Source organism: Oryzias latipes, chromosome 12 (assembly GCF_053564925.1).
Source record: "Oryzias latipes strain Hd-rR chromosome 12, Olatipes_Hd-rR_3.1".
NCBI classification, from domain to species: Eukaryota; Metazoa; Chordata; class Actinopteri; order Beloniformes; family Adrianichthyidae; genus Oryzias; species Oryzias latipes.
In genome coordinates, this window is record NC_136248.1 from 11,602,969 (window position 1) to 11,620,655 (window position 17,687).

Below are 17,687 nucleotides of genomic sequence, written 5' to 3' on the forward strand. Positions count from 1 at the left end.
AAGTTTGGCAGGGCCCAGCGCTCAGGGGCAAGGACCAGGACCCACCCCCCAGGGACACGAACACCCCCGGCTCAGGTGTAATATGAACCCCCCCACCGTGCAGAGAGAGCACCGCAGGGCCCAGGGAGCCGGCACCCAAGGGACACGGCCGCCATCGCCAAGGGGCCCGCACCCCCCACCAGGGAAGGGGTAGGGGACAGATGGATCCAGGTCCCACCTTCCTTGCAAAATGTGTGTGCGTGTATGTGTGTTTGAGAGGGTGTGTGTGTGCATGTGTGTGTGTTTATGTTGGAATGTATATATTGAAGGGGGAGGGGTGTGTGTACTACGGGGGGTGCAGTTAAAATTGGCGAGTAGGGCACTAAGGGGACATCTCCTTATTACTCACAGTGATGTCCCCTCACCCTCCCCACCAAGGGGCCCTAAATGTCTAAGGTGCGGTTAAAATTGGCGGGTAGGGTGCCAGGAGGACATCTGCTGCTTGCTTGCAGTGATGTCCAAGCACCCCCCCTACCAAGGACCCTACATGTCTAAGGTGCAAATAAAACCGAAAGAGGGGGGGCCCACTCCATACGGCAACCATAAGAGGAGGGCCACTGCCAAGTAGCCCCCCCCCCAAGGTGCATCGCAGGCTAGACCCCCCACCCCCTCACCCTAATATGAGGTTATATGAGGAAGGGAGTAAGTTGGGGACAGCTGGTAGACTATCCCCCGGTGGTCAAACAGCTGTCCCCCAGCCCCCCCCCCCCCCAGCAAAGGGGCCAGGGCCACCCAGCCCAGGGGCCCCACCCCCGGAGGCGCCGACACCCCAGGCCCAGCACCACCCACCCCACACAGAGAGAGAGGAGCCAGAAAGCGTCGCCCCCCCCCCCGGAGCAAGCCCAGGCCCCCCACCCCCAGACGCCGGCCCCAGAGGCCACTTTTATTTCTGCCTCCATTGTAGTGCTTTGAGATTTTATCTAAAATGTAAAGCGCATTCTAAATAAAATTTATTATTATTATTATCATTAAATCAGTAAAATCACAGACACGTTTTGGTGTTAAAATACAAATCAGCACTTCTTTACTTTTATACTTGGCTCAACTCTAAGTCCTAGTGGAGCCGCAAAGACAGAAGTGACAGATAAGAACCCTCGGGTTACAAGCAAACGGGTACGATAGAATACAGAGGGGATTTTGTAGCCATGATTTTTTCTTGCAACTCTAACAGAAATTTGTTAATGTTAATATAAAAAAAACTTTAAAAAAAAAGGGGCATTAGGGCTTTTTTTAGTACTGGGCAAAAATAGGCAGATGCTCAAGCACCCCTAGGGCCTATGTGTGCACGTGCCTGGTAGCAGAAATACACCTGCCTGGAAATGCCTTCAGTCAGTGTCCTTGTACAAGGCTGGGTACGGACCTATGCATGAGCAGGGATGCTGCTAGCTTTCCTGGGGCCAATTAACAAACACTTACAGGGGTCCCAATGTTCAGCATTTTGTCTAATAAAAACATATAACATGCCATAGATGGCTCAGGCCAAACAAGATCTGCATCAGATGCTGGGGAACCAGAGCACCCTGATGGAAAGTGAGCTACTGGAACAAGACGGAAATGAACTAGATGTAAGAACAAGGTTGTGTTACAAAGCATGAAAAAAACTGTTTTTTCATGACTTTTTATGTTTAACATTAAAGGGCTTTTAAGTTTTGCAATAATCTGATGCACTCACATCAGATTTACGAAAGTCCATGGCTCTGAGACTTTCGTAAATACTGTAAATGTTAACAAAAAAGACAAAACAAATTACAACTTTGATTACTTTATTTTTTATAAAAGGCTCTCATTTGAATAAACTTAGAAAGCTATATTTTTTACCATAAAGATTAAGTTTTCAAACGAACAAAACTCTCCAATTCTATACACAAACATTTTTTTCTAAATTTTCCAGCTGAACTATCAACATGTTATCTACTAATAGCTTTAGTAATGCTAGATCAGTAAAGATTCTTTTGACTCTTGTTTATTTCATCATGTCCAGTTTTAAAAACACACAGGGCATTAGTGCTGCATTCGAGAACACGCTTATTGTGGGTTCTTGAACGCACTTTTAACTGATGGACTGTCACTGTAGTAGGAAGAGGCTTGATGTGAAATGCTCAAGGCTTTTTCTTTCACATCTCTATTCTAAAATATATGAAAGACTTGGGGTCTTATAATTCTGGAACAAACCACAAATATTAATTTCTTCACCTTGATCAGTTTTCAAATGATTGGCACTTCCATATTAAAAAAGACACCATCCATATGTCACTACCACATCCGAGTCTCTGATTGGTCAAAGTTTGACTTGGTTCAACTCTCAGCGTGCGTTCAATTTATGTAGAGCCCAAAAATGGTAACGAAAATGTAACGACGCATAAACACCAGGTTTTAAATGCCGAAGCCTGAAAAAGCGCGTTCCGTGGCCACCCATACCTAGAGCCCAAAAAAAGTCTTAAAACTTCTTAAAGCTGTGTGAATGTGACAAAGAAGCCAAAAATTATCATATGTGCGAGTTTACATAGACTTTTTACTGGAATCGGTTGCTTAAATGCTAGTTTCTGAGGCTGGTGTGAAAGTAGCATAATGTAAATTTATAGATTGATTGTTTGCAACTCAATTTTATTTAAAAATTGGTATAAAAAGAAGGTTACCAGCAGTGATTCTAACTGCATTACCTAAACATACACTTATAATGAAAAACACCATGTTAAATTGTTATAGCTGTAATCTTTGATTACATTTTGGTCTTAACTAACAACTTTGTGGCTCTTCTGGCTCCTCAGTAATTGTACGAAACAGCTGTGGCTGATTTTCTGCAAGGGGATGGTCTTTTTGGCCAAAAAGGAGAGGTCGTCTTGGGGTTTTCTTGTCCAGGAACTTTTGGGAAGTCACCAGATCACCATAGCCTTGGGAATGGGAGAAGGCATAGCTTGAGCGTTTGCTGACACGCCTGGTAGCTGGGGGGCGTAGGGAAATTGCTGGTATTTCATCCCTTCGCATCTTGTATCTCACCTTAAAGAAAGAAGAAGGACATGAGTTAAGAAAAATGCCTAAAAATTCATCGTGGTTTGTGCCAGGTGCTTTCTTGCCTTGTCATTGATTGTTGGAGAAGTTTGTATGAAAATAAATCGTAGAGCCACAATGGGAAGAATGCACAAAAGACATGTGAGGAATATGATCAGCCATGTGTTTGGCTGGTTCAAAGAGTTCCTTCCTGTGCCTGAAACAAAAACACTTTTATTGATATCTTATAAAAAAGAAAGTGCTGTATAAACTCATAATAAAAAATCGTCTATATTCTATTCTTGCATTTTAAATAAATACAAATTTAAAAATTATACATTATAAAATGATAGATACAGACAAAGGCCCGGCAACATCTGTGTATGATGATTTAGTATTTAAACCGGAGCAATTGCTGTGGATACACAGGACAGGCAAATCCTGATTCTTTGAAAAATATCTAGTGAAGTTTTTAACAGCATAAAACACCTTTTAAAGTCCCCCTCCAATAATTTTTTATTTTTTTGAAAAGTGTTCACAGTGTTCTGATTATGAGTATGCCATTTTTGGTCCAAAAAAAAAAACAAGTGTTTTCTAGGGGTGTATTCAGACTGGGAAAACCGTTTTTTCATGACTTAGTCCACTTAACCCTTGTGCTATCTTAGGTGACCCCACCCTTACATTGATGTGTTCTCCCTACCATGACAAAGGTGAATAAAGGTGGAAAGATTTCATGTAATCCATGGACACCAGTGAGCTTCACAAATCATTGGAGAAAAAAGGTTCAGCACACTGTCTAGTCCGTCTAGATGACCCCACTCCCAATGTTAAAGTACCTGGGTTTGCACAATGGTTAATCTGGTCTGGATTGAGTCCTGAACCTTGTGTCAGATCTGTATTCAGACTGCAGTCAACTGACCTTTCCTGATTCAAACCAAAGCTAGTAAACAAAACCATGTGAATAAAAATGTTTACATTGGTCAGGAATTACAAGGGCAAAGCAGAGCAACTAGAAACAGAAATTATGGAAGTCCTGTGCTTTCCAGTCTTTCTCCGGGTTGTTCATTGAAACTTTATATTTTGTTGACCAATTTTAAACGACTGTATCAACGCCAGGCACAACACTTTTTACTGCTATTTTGGTCCGGTCGTGCCATGCTGTAAGGCAGTTACTGGTAATAAGACGTCTAAGAAGGTGCAGTAATAAGTGTTTATGACATATAAATTGTGAGGTAAACAGCGGGAAGCAATGTGCATCACGTTAAAAGTTGTTTAGATGAGCCTGCATTCATCCAATCAAATTTCAATAAGTTGGTGTGTCTCATCGGTGTGGTGCTATGGCATTGCTTTGAGGATCTACAAGGCAGCTTTTAGGATTATGTCACAGAAAAGCATGTAAAAACCATTTTCAGCTGTGTTAAACTAAAAGTAACAAGTAAGGAGTTGGACTCTTTTTCTCTTTGATAATACGACAATCGTTGCTATAGATTTGTCCACGGCTCATCTATTGCTACATTCTGACTGTGTTTAGATCACGTGATCACCGGCTACGGTGGCCATTTCGGTCCAGTTGTTCTGCTCTGGGAACGGATTGTATTTCAGAGTGAACCAAAGCTCAGTCTGATAGGAAACTAACAGAGACCACCTCAAAAGATTGGTCTGAGAGCAGTTCCTGTTCCCGGACCAGGGTTTGCTTGGGTGTATTCAGACTGAAATTTGTTTCGGATTATCACGGGATACGAACTCTGGTACACTTTAAGTGAGCCAAACATGTCCAGTCAGAATACTCCTTAGAACATCATTTCTGCAGAGCGGCAGGAGTAAATTAGAAAATTGTGGCCATGACCGTTGGCATTTGTGCAGAGCAACCACCCTTTCCCTTTCCCATTGCTGAGAGGTTTTTGTTTACAAGCTCTCCCGCTACCTTACCGCCCCTCACAACCCCAACCTAACATTACCAGTGCAACAAAAATGGCGAGCAATATTGAACCTATCCATCCGTACAGTTCTAAGCCATGTGCCAACTCATATGAGGAAAACCAAGAAAGTAGGGAGCTTGTGGCACCTCATTGTAGCTTCTACATCACAGCTACAAGCTTTTTTAAACAGTGTTTGATCTGCTTCTGATTCACAAAGATTTGAATAAAGACATAATCAGAAATGCTTTTTTCAGCTTTATTTTTTTTATACATATGTCCTCTAATCATGAGAAAAATGCCACATGTTAAAAACACCAAAAACTATTTTTATCGGAGTGGGTTTTCTAAATGGATGATGAAGTACACGCTGTGGGTGAATTGAAGAACAGAAGTGGGTAAAATAAGCGTCACTGGAACATTAAAAAAACGAACTTTGTGTAAGAGTAAAATTAATAACAAAAAAAAAATCAAAGTGCACACTATTTTATTTAAATGCTTAAAAATAAAAACATTAACATGATTTGAAACATGTTTTCATGGGTTTTTCTGTGAATAAAACAGTATTTCTATGTCTGTAGTTCCACAGCATTTGTAGTTGTAATTGTTATAATCTCACATCACTCAATTGAGCAGCATACTGTTAGCCAAAACTCACCAAGGAACTGAAACATGGTGGGAAAGATGAAAAACAACCCGTTACTATTCATGGTGAATGTTAGAGCAAAGTAGGCTGCCATGCTGCCCCACAAAAAAAAGTGATTTATCCCTGTCCAGTACCAGGTGTCCAGAAAGATCTGAAAAACATTAGGATGGATAGTTTATAACAGGATGCTGCAACTTGAGGCTCCTGAGCCATGCGAGGCTCTTTTGTCACTTCATTGTGGCTCTTTGGCTTTAAAGAAAAAACAGTTTTGTCAGTTATTTGAACCAAAATGTATTTTATTTTGAAAGAATCTGTTATGTCCTTTTGTCTAAAGTAAAATAAATTAGAATTGTTATATATAGAAAAAAAAAATAATAGCTAAAAGTTAATTATTATAAATATTTAAAAGCTACAAATGAATGGCTTGGTAGTAAACAGTGAAGTGGGACTTTGCGGCTCTTATTGGGTTTTGGTTAGTAAGAAACTGGACCAAGTGGTTCTTTTGGTGTTAAAGGTTGCAGACCCCTGGTTTAATGCCTGTCCAAGTGTGAATTATCAGAACTTAATTAACGCTGTAGGAGCCTGAACCGTCTGACGCAAATAATGTCAATATCAATAAATGTAGGTTATATCATGGTCACTTACAAAAGAAATACATTTTCAATTATTCTTAAGTACTCTTTTCTTGTTATTTTTTTGGTTTACATCATTTTTTAACAAAAAGTTGACTATTTAATATTAGGTGCTGCGCGTTGTCACAGTAACATGACAACGCACCATTGCATGGTGCGTTGTCCTTTGCTGCTGCTCTCAGCTGCAGCAGCAAAGGAGAGCAATGTATATGCTGATCGTCACAATGTCACTGCTTGTTTAGTCCAGTTGATGAAGCAAACATTTGTTTCAAAGAAGCAAGCGTAATGGTACAGAACATTTGGGCTTTGTGACTAGAACTTGTTTTTAGGTGTACGTTATCACTGTGAATAATAACTTTTTAAACCACATCCAGCAGCCGATTCAAATCAAGTACTTACTTGGACCATGGTATAAACCAATACCTACTCAAAATACATGCTCATGCATATAATCTATTTATAATTTATATTATATATGGTGTAAAATCAGGTCAAATTATCATAGGAGTTTTTGATTCTTGTGTAAGTGTAAACACTTTGTGGATGTGAACTGAATTTCTCACCTGTGCATTCACCACAATGATAAGACAGGTCTGCAGCAAAATAGCAAAAGACTGATAATCTGCAATCTCTCTGCCATCCTGTCTGACTGTGTCGTGCAAGGCCGCATATGGGATAAAGAACAGGATGAGGGAGTTGTAGCAGCTTTGCATAATACAGAGCAAAAAAGATGTTCTGTTGAAATACATGTTCCGCTGGCCTGGAGTGTAGAGTTTGGGATAATAGAAGCTCCAGTGACTGTTAACATCCTGCACAAAAGGTGGTGAAGAGAGAAAAATTACAAAACAAGGACATGAAAGGAGAAACAGTTTTAGGTCAAGAGAAGTTTTTGACTGTGGATATTTTGAAGAGTTTTCCTCATTTTGCATACCTGATCAAAGAGGCTCAAGGCAAGTACAGGGAGGGCTGTGTAGACCAGGTTGTAGCAAGTACTGAACCAGTCATCATACACAGGCTACAAAAAAAATGTCAGTTGAATTGATGTCAACCATAATTAAATATTCAAAGCATTTATGGAGAAAAACCTGATGTAATTCATGCTTTATTTGTTCTTCTCTATCTGGCACTTGAACGGATGATGAACATGTTTCTTGGGAATCACTTTTTTATTATATATAAATGTATGAATGAATTCTGAAAAGATTTGACAGCAACCAGAGCACTTCCAGTTTAGAATGCCAGAAAATAGTTAGAATAATGGAAGATATTTTTTTGTTGTTGCTGGTCAGCTTTTAAACATAAAAACCAACAGCAACTCAGTATATTTAGATATTGGAGCCAGATGTGCTTGATCTTGATCTTTCTAGCTACAGTTATTCTAAGCTCAACAGAATACTGCTTTCGACAATTTGTAGATTGACCCCATTTTTTGGAGTATAAGTTGCATTTTGTATTTTTTTGCATAGTTTGGCCTACTTATACTCAGAAGCGACCTATATCGGATTTTTTTAAACATATATAGTCTCAAATAACCATTATTTTTCCACAACTACCAGAGCAGGGGTCACCAACCTTTTTGAGACTGAGGGCTATTTCATGGACACTAAGTGGTATGAAAGGCGCCACAGGACCTGTTTACTAAAAACCTCCTAGCCCCCCCCCCCCCCCCCCCCCCCACGCACACACACAAACAAAATTTGAGGACGTCCTTGTGTGTGCCCTATTTTTATTTGCTCATTTTACACATAAAAACATGCATGAATTTTCTAGACTCGTATTACAGGGGGGGTCAAACTCTGTTGCAGAGGGGGCCTGAATCCAAAACACACTTTAGGTTTTGGGCCGAAAAAGATAAACATTTATTGAACACACTAAAGCTAAACTTTTAAACCTTTAAAATTGTAACTTAACTTTAACTTTTTAAACATAAATGTGAATAAAAATAGACAAATATTATACCAGAATAATAATTATATTCTGTCAAAATTATGCAAATATGAACAAACAAAGCCAGGAAATATTAATAATTAGAAATAATAAATCAAATTATTCTGTTTTCTTTGCTCTTTTGTCATTTTCTGATAGCTCAACTCCTGACATTATTTTTAGCATTACGTTCATTTCTGCTTGGTGTGTAATGTTCTGTGTGTGTGTCTTTGGTCTTGTGTGTGTCTCTGGTCCTGTGTGTGTGTCTTTGTGAAACGTATCAGAGGGATTTGATTATTTAAAAACCTGTTATTGTGTAAATCATGTTTAGGTCTCATAAAACATTAAAAACTAAATCACAGAACTCATCACTGGGATTACTCCAGTGATGAAAAAATATTTGGCATTTTTATAATTTTGTGCAACACCAACAGTAAAAATCCTCAATACTTTCATAAACAAATGATCGCTTGTCTATTTATGGTCTGAAAGGGTGCAGCTGTTTTCCAGCCTGCATTACCTGCTGTCTTTATTTATACGTTACTATCACTAACTAAACATTCATTCATTCATTCATTCATCTTCTTAGTTTATTCCCTTTCGGGGTCACGGGGTTGCCAGAGCCTATCCCGGCCACTTGGGCGTAGGCAAGGGATACCCTGGACTGGTTGCCAGTCTGTCGCAGGGTGGAATATCCTCAATCACACATCCATTCACTCTCACACTCACACCTATGGACAATTTAGAGTTGCCAATCAACCTATGTAGCATGTTTTTGGACGGTGGGAGGAAGCCGGAGATCCCGGAGAAAACCCACGCATGCACGGGGAGAACATGCAAACTCCACACAGAAAGGTCCCCCATTGATGTTGTGTTTTTTTTTACATGTCCCCCAGCCGGGACTTGAACTGAGGGCCTTCTTGCTGTGAGGCAAGAGCGCTAACCACTGCGCCACCGTGCAACCCAACTAAACAACTAAACAACCGTAAAAAATAAATGTTTATGGAAAATACAGACAAGTATTAAAAATGTCTTCAATAGTTAGTAAATTATGACATTATTAGGATGAGCTGAGTAATTTAAGCCACCCGATGATCCAGGTGTTGCGCAATGGTCTCCGTGCTCCGTTTTACCTCGCAACCTGCACTCACTACCCCTCCCCTTTTCCTCCTCACCCACATGCGCCTCTTTCTCAAAGGCGGGAGCGCCGATTCTCAAGTTTCAGGCCGTTCCATACTCTGCCATGTATTTCATGATAGCAGAACTAAAGTGCATCAATTACTAATGGCAAGCACTGAATCGCCACCCTCTACTATCCAGGTAAGTACCGTTGCGCCGAGTCTTAATTCACTATCCTTTTACTTAGTAGCAGCTCCACTGGACATGTCCAAACCTGCTACCCGTGCCCCATGCAACGCACAACCCCGGACTGTTGAGAACAACACTCACATAAGTTAGAGGACAATCATATCTGTCCGTTTATTTTGAACACACCCACCGCCAGCCAAACAGCATTAGCATCACTTCTGCTCACAGCTTACTTATGGTGAGCGATTTAACACAACCAAGATTCCCCACTTCGAATGAGTCTTAAAAGCTGAACCCCCAGATCGCCACTATATATTGATTTGAGCACTGCTACTTTTGGAGCATTCCCGTTAAATGATATTTACCCTTCCAATCATTTTTTTACATTCTCGCTTTAACTGGGATAGTGATCTTTGTATCTTTCGTGGAAATTATGTAGAAACTGTGGAACATCTTTTCTTTGAATGTTTTCATGTATAAGAGTTGGTCTTCTTTTCATAATTGGCTCAAATCCAAAAATATCATCACCCAAAAATATCATCAGCAACCCTTTAAATTGGAATACAATTAAAATTCGATTACAATTAATTGACACAAATCTGGACTTTCTGATTAATGCACTGATTGTAATCTCAAAGCATTTTATTCATACTTGTAAATTCTTAAAGGTGAAACCTCACATTAATGGATTACTCAACCGTCTCAGCCTATTCTCTAAATCTTTACATTACATGAATCATAAGAATGCACAGACATTGTGTAATTTATTTGATCTATTTAAACTTTTGTAAGAGGCCCTTATTCTTATTGATTATTTTTTTTAAGTTATATTTGTTTTTTTGTCTACCTTTATCTCAGAATTGATATTGTTGTCATTGACAGACATGCCGTGATTGTTGAATATTTGCTTCAATTAAAAAAAAAAAGATTTGGGTGCATTCCCTGCGGGCGCCACAAGGGGTGCTCGCGGGCGCATGGGCGCCCTGCACTAGAGGGAACTGGTGGTGTGGGTATCAGTATTTGCTACCAATTGGAATCAGCGAGAGTAATTCATCAAACTGAGTCACAGAGACATAGAAGTACCGCGGAAAGTGCCGTAATTCAGAGGCTGCTCCTGCAGTACAAGGTAAAAGATCACCTTAAAAAAAGACTCAATCCAGACATGGAGACATGGAGACATGATTAACGATTATTTTGTAGAGCTCTTAAAAAAAAAAAAAAAAAAATCTGATCTATTGTCATCTGTGCATTCCGTGCAATGTAAAATGAGATATACAGTCAATGCTTCCATGTACTGATGAGGCTAAAAATTTGACAGTTGCTTCTCCCACGAGCAACAGGAGCGTCTAGTTTATGAACATGTTTTTTAAAATAACCATTGAGCATCGAATTTGATGTGCGTCAAAAGACGACATGAATTTGATGTGTGAATCACGTTTAGTTTGAACACAGCATTAAGTTGGGCTTGGCAGATTTGTTCAGAACCCTTACACTTTTCTCCCAAAGTGTTGTTATATGTAGATTTTTTCTCGTTTAATGTGTTTTTTTTTTTGCTCCTACAACTTCAACTCTGGTGCGGCTTATACGACTGAAAATACAGTACTTCAAATGTCTTCCATAAAGGCTATAATGGCTTGGCTTCTGTTAATCAGGTGTGGAACATGATACTCCATTTTTTTAGGTTTTTAGCCAGAAAGTGTGCAAACATTGGATCTGAATCCAACAAAAAAAAAAGCTGTAAAATTAAAATGCTTGCAGTTTACATGTCTATGAAGACTCTCATTCATCCAGGTTGATTCCATCATAGTAGTAGGTTTAGTAGCTGTCATCTGGACTTAGTTTTTAAGTTAGAAGACGTTTCACCTCTTATCCAAGAGGCTTTGTCAATTCAAGTCTTCTAACTTAAAAACAGAGTCCAGATGACAGCCCCTAAACCTACTACTGTGTTGCAGTTTACAATAAAACATTTACAAAGGATTTGGAGTATCTAGGAAGTCATTGTTTTTGGTGCATCCCACATACCTGTGCAGAGAAGCCACAAAAGAATGCATACCAGAAATGCACAAAGGTGAAGGTGAAGTTCTTGAGAAAAAAGTATCTGAGGAACTTGCACATCCGCAGGTAAGACCAACGACCATGCACCAGCAGGAGGCGCTGGAGGTAACGGAACTGAGCAAGTGAGAAATCACTGGAGAGAACTGCCTGCATCCCCTCCTGACCACTAATACCCACACCAATGTGAGCAGCTGGAAGAAGACAACAATGAATTAAGCAAAATATGCAAAACAGGTCAGATTTTCTGTTCATGAAAAGCAGCTATTAGTTTGTATATCAGTGGTTTGTGGTCATTAAACCTACTTTTGATCATGCTCACATCATTGGCTCCGTCTCCAATGGAAAGAGTGACTGCCTGCTTGTATTTCTTGACCGCTTTAACCACCTGGGCCTTTTGCAGAGGAGTAACCCTGCAGCAAATCACCGTCTGACACATGCATGCTGTCCTCAGCAGCTCCAGCTCCAAATCCTCCTCCAACGCAAAGGCCTGAAAATTCCGTCCAGTAAATTATATATTTTTTTCTTTTAAAACACTAGACAATAAGCAATACAATAATTCATTGTTAATATATTAGCTTCCAACTATCAATATTATATACCAAGCTGGATCCGTTAATAATCAAACCATATTCTCCATCCACTTTGTCATCCTGCAGGTATTTGGTTTTAGTGAGCCAAAAGAGGCCTCCATGAGATTTCTTCATAGAAGGCGTTGTTGCAGCTTGTGGACACATTTTCTGTCTCGCCTCTCTGAAACCAAACAAGAGGAACCTATGAAATATTTAACATATTTAGTCTTGACCACATCCACATAAAAATACTTCAGATTAATTTTGATAAGAAAATTAGATTAAATTCATTTTGTAAATATTCAACCTAAATGTTTTGCTATTACTATAAAAGAAATGTATTTTTTAGGTGATATACAGTAAAGAACTGAAAAACAGTAATTCACAGCCTGACTGTTAATGTGAAAATGAAAGTTTTGTGAAATTAAAGTATCTAGCAGTGGTTACATGATGAAACAGCAATAAAATTACAACTATGAAATCACTCATTTTTGGTTGACTTACTTTAATTCCTTTTGGACTGCTTCAGCAGTATTGCCTGTCACAACAAACACTTCGTTCATATCTTCCCTTAAAATGTTGCAGGCATAGCCGATATTTTCAGCTGTTTCTATTCAAACACAGGATTCATGAGGTTAAAATAATCACTCATATTTGCAAAAAACAACATTTAAATGGCATGAGTCAAAAACCACATACACTCGTTATTTCCAGACACATATGTCATTACCATTTGATCATTTGACAGGAATCTAAATATTTTATGGGGAGGATTCTGCAGAAAGAGTCACATTTCCATCCATGGCATACATTGTACAGTATAAAAAAACGAATCATTTATTACAAATATTACTTCCTTATCATACAAGACACTGGATAAATGTAGAAATTACACATAGACCTACATATCTTTAAACATTAAAAAAAAAATTAAACTAATAATAATAATGGATTGGATTTATCTGTGCTTTCCAGACGCTCCAAGTGCTTACAACGGCCCATTATTCATTCACATATGGTGAATGATGTAGCCACAGCTGCCCTGGGCCAGACTGACAGAGGCATGGTGCCAGTAATAATAATAAAAATAATAATAATAATAAGGGATTAGATTTATCTGCGCTTTTCCAGATGCTCAAAGCACTTACAATGTGTCCATTATTCATTCACTCCTCATTCATACTTTGTGATGACAGAGGCGTGGCTGCCAGTTTGCGCCTACTCTGACCACCATCGGGACATTCATTCACATTCACACACAGTGAAGCCACACTGGAGGCAAGGAGGGTGAAGTGTCTTGCCTTCACATTCACACACAGTGAAGCCACACTGGAGGCAAGGAGGGTGAAGTGTCTTGCCTAAGGAAACAAGGATAGTTTACTGGGGAGAGCGGGAATCGAAACCGCCGACCCTTCGATCATTGGACGCCTGAGCCACTGCCAAAAAGCAGCTAATACACTGTTACATATCTTTCTTAGCTGTTCCCACAATCAAATGCTACACTTTACCACTTTGCATCATGAACATAATCTTTCTTAAATCTATTTTTTTTATAATTTAGTGTGACTCAATCCTGTGTTTAAACTTGTAAATCTAAAGTTTTACAAAAAATCATATTTTGGTTTAAAATTTCCCAGGTTTTCCATCATTGCTGTTACCTAAAATAAAACAATTTAAAAACAGCATAATGATAAAACTTGGATTTAGGAGAAGGATAGATGGAAAGATAATAACTTTTTTTCAAGGTAAAACTAGGCAAGCTTTGGGTTTATTATGCACTGTATTATCGTGGAGCCAAGGGCAAATAGAATGATGAGTAGGAGTTACGTCTGCAATCTGAAGACTATTACTCAAAACAAAGAAACTACAGTGCAACTTCTGTTTTAAAATGTCTAAATAGTTGATAGAGTAAAAGTAGTACTGAAATAACAAATGATAATGAAGACATTGCTGTGCAAAAACAAACATATTTTCATTGCTATCATAAACTTGTTTGTTTATTAAGTTAGCTTAGCTAACTAATTTGCAGCTGAATCAAATAAACCCATATTACACGTCAGGATATTCACTAGTTGCTACTACTAAACATTTGTTCACTAAACAGGAACATGTTCAACTACCTAAACTACTACAACTACTTCTACTACTTGAGGAGACTGGTTGTCACATGCAGTTCTCACAAAGTGTCATGGTGGCCTCTGTCAGTGCTCCTCCCCTCCCCTCTCTCTGTGCACATGAAGATTGGAACCAGCTGTGGACACTCTGCTCATCACCTCTCTGCCTTCATAAGGAGATCCAGCCCAGCATTCATCGCCAGTCCGTTGCATACCTCGGTGCATGTCTGAATCTCAAGCTAAGTTCTGATTCATGTCCTGGCCTTTTACTTACCTTGCTTATCGATCCGCCTTCAGGTTTCCCATTCCACGAGTGTCCTCCTGGGAGATCTTTGTCACACTCCGCTCCAGCCTTGCCTCACGTCACGCCTCGCTCGCCACAGGCCCCAAGACATCAGGCAGTCCACGGTGATCCTTTCCGCACATCTCGCTCCGCTCCAGCCGCGCCACGCTCTCAGCCTAGCTCTCAAGACGCTACGAGCTGCTGCTACGCCGACGCACCTCCAGAGCTCCAAGCTAGCAAGAAGTAATAAACGACCTGAACTGTTTATTTCCTGCTTGGAAATTAAAGACTCTTTGCTTATCGCTACTCGCCTGAGTTTCCTTCCAGGTTTTCAGCGTTTGGATCTGCCTCGTCCAACTTACCATGACAGAACGGACTGGCCAAAACACAGACCCAGCTGACCCGGAAGGGCTCCGATTAGCCGTCACTCAACAGGGATTAGCCTTGGGACGGCAAGCCTGTCTCAGATGGCCACGGCGCAACAGGATCTTTTCCGCCGACTGGATGGCATCACTCAGACTTTAATAGAACTAACGGGCCAAGCTTCAGCAAATACCGTCGCCACAGCGTCCATTCCTCCCTCCGCCGGCTTCAGCACTTCCGGGTCAAACGCCGAAAACTTTTGCCTTCAACTAGAGACATTTCATGGTGATGTTGAAAGTGTGTGGGGGTTTTCTTCTCCAGTGTCAGTTTATTTATCAGCAAGCACCCCGTTACTATCAAGCTGACCACAGCAAAATAACATTAATAGTAAATTCCTTACGCAATAAGGCTCTACAGTTGGCTCAGGCTTATCTTGCTGCTAACCCCATTTACCAAGTTTCATTTGATAGATTCATCAGAGAATTCCGCCTGGTGTTCGACCAACCACGGAAGGAAGAGGAGGCCTCACGTCAGCTTCTCCGTTTAAAACAACATAACCGCTCTGTAAGTGACCACCTTATTGATTTCTGCATCCTGGCGGTGGAGGCTGGCTGGCCGGACGTCGCCTTAAAGGGGATTTTTTACCAGTCGTTAAATGAAACCATTAAGGACCATCTGTGTTCCCAACCAGAGACTCATACTTTTGAAGAGCTTGTTTCCGCAGCCCTGGGTTCGGACATACACATTCGGAAACAACAGAAAGAGCGTCTTCGTCAAGAGAAGAAAGTACCTCCTGATGCTAACACTCTCACCACTTTCCCGGAATCCTATCAATCACCAGATCGAAAGTCTCATATCAAGGACTCAGATGAACCCATGCAGATCGGACATTCCAAGCTTTCGCCACAGGAACGTCAACGACGTAAGGAGGAGGGAGATTGTTTCTACTGTGGACTTCCAGGACACATCGTAAGCCAATGTTCTTTACGTTTAAAAGCCAAGACCCCCCGCTGGAAGACAGGCCGCGGGCAGGTTCATCTGTTACTTCCTCTGAGAAGAATTTTCTATTTGTCCCTGTAAAGGTATGCTCCGCCAGTGGTTGTCATGATTTCAAGGCTCTAGTTGACTCTGGTGCTGAACAGAGTTTCATTGACTGTGACCTCATTTCCAAGTTAAGTCTTCCCACAGAGACCCTTGAACATCCCATAGAGACTGCCGGCCTAGGGGGTGAACTGCTTTCCCGGATCACACACCGTACCAGGCACGTACCCCTCATCACGTCGGGTAACCACCTTGAACACATTCAATTTTTTGTCACCAGAACCTTGCAAACTCCCATTGTTCTAGGTTTCTCCTGGTTGCGTACCTACAACCCTCAGTTTGACTGGGTAAACTTTTCAACTTGTCTAGGCCAGAGAAACTAGCCATGGAAAAACATATCTAGGAGGCTCTTACGGCTGAACTCATTAGACCATCCTCCTCTCCAGTTGGCGCAGGTTTTTTTTTTTTTGTCGAAAAGAAAGACAAGACCCCAAGACCAAATAACCATTAAGGACAAGTAGTCTCTCCCCCTAATCAGCTCTGCTTTTGATTCGGTTCAGGAAGCGCGCGTATTCACCAAACTCAATCTGTGTAACGCTTATCATTTAGTTCGCATTAAGGAGGGGGATGAGTGAAAGACTGCATTTAAAACTCGATTGGGCCACTTCGAGTATCTAGTCACGCCCTTTGGCCTTACTAACGCCCCCGCAGTCTTCCAACGTCTGGTAAACGAAATCCTCCGCAACTTCCTCAACTATTTTGTGTTTGTATATCTGGATGATATGTATATCTGGATGATTGGTAATTACAGTTCCATAGCTTCCCCCCTCACGCAGCTCACCTCCACCAAAAGACCCGATTTCTGGACCCCGGAGGCTCAGTGTGCATTCGATAGACTCAAAGAACTCTTTATCTCAGCGCCAATCCTCATCCAACCAGACCCCTCCAGTCGATTCATTGTAGAGGTGGACGCTTCAGACACAGGCGTAGGGGCCGTCCTTTCTCAACAGGAGAAGACCTCTAGCAAGTTGAAGCCTTGCACCTTTTTCTCCCGAAAGCTATCCCCCGGCGAGAGAAATTATGACGTGGGTAACCGGGAACTCTTGGCCATAAAACTAGCCCTATAAGAATGGCGTCATTGGCTGGAGGGAGCGCAACACCCGTTTATCGTTTGGACGGACCACAAGAACCTGGCCTACTTAAGACTCATCAGGCAGTCCGCAGTGATCCTCTCCGCACATCTCGCTCCGCTCCAGCCACGCCACGCTTTCAGCCTAACTCTCAAGACGCTACGAGCTGCTGCTACCCCGACGCACCTCCAGAGCTCCAAGCTAGCAAGAAGTAACAAACAACCTGAACTGTTTATTTCCTGCTAGGAAATTAAAGACTCTTTGCTTATCGCTACTCGCCTGAGTTTCCTTCCGGGTTTTCAGCGTCTGGGTCTGTCTCGTCCAACTTATCATGACACAAAGCTTATTTCAGACACACTACTTGGTGCTGTGGTACAGTTTGGATAACATATTAGTCTTTGATAGTTAAATCATTTGAACTTCCAAATTTTTTGAGCAGACACAAAACATTGAGGTGAGGTCACAATTTTTAATTTTCATGGGTCGGAATAAATCTTTATGTTTGTGTTGTTTTTGTGTTGAAAGCGTGTGGATCATTAGAAATTCCTAAAGAAAACAAAATTATAAGCAAAAAGTAGGAGCTTTATTTGAAGGCATCTTTTAGCTACCAATTTAAAGCCATGTAGCAGCTAGCTTACCGTGCTTGTCAAGAAGGATATTGGGGTAGGTTGGGCTGT

General features: G+C 40.9%; 1 protein-coding gene across 9 annotated transcripts in view; it reads right to left on the reverse strand.

Annotated features, from left to right (window-relative positions):
• Positions 1 to 1,785: 1,785 nt before the first annotated feature.
• Positions 1,786 to 17,687, reverse strand: part of LOC101164988 (phospholipid-transporting ATPase ID) — a 59,594-nt gene continuing 43,692 nt past the window's right edge. For 4 of the 9 annotated variants that reach the window (XM_078956124.1, XM_023960690.2, XM_023960687.2 and 1 more), the window contains 9 exons: positions 12,584 to 12,689; positions 12,110 to 12,281; positions 11,814 to 11,997; positions 11,478 to 11,701; positions 7,153 to 7,236; positions 6,785 to 7,030; positions 5,602 to 5,740; positions 3,114 to 3,244; positions 1,786 to 3,036 (listed from right to left, as the gene is read on the reverse strand). In XM_078956124.1, the coding sequence (XP_078812250.1) occupies positions 2,776 to 3,036; positions 3,114 to 3,244; positions 5,602 to 5,740; positions 6,785 to 7,030; positions 7,153 to 7,236; positions 11,478 to 11,701; positions 11,814 to 11,997; positions 12,110 to 12,281; positions 12,584 to 12,689 (1,547 nt within the window). In that variant the 3' untranslated portion in view covers positions 1,786 to 2,775. Of the gene's footprint in view, positions 3,037 to 3,113; positions 3,245 to 5,601; positions 5,741 to 6,784; positions 7,031 to 7,152; positions 7,237 to 11,477; positions 11,702 to 11,813; positions 11,998 to 12,109; positions 12,282 to 12,583; positions 12,690 to 17,687 lie in introns of those variants that run through there. The other 5 variants (XM_078956123.1, XM_023960688.2, XR_002874275.2 and 2 more) reach the window with 4 other exon arrangements.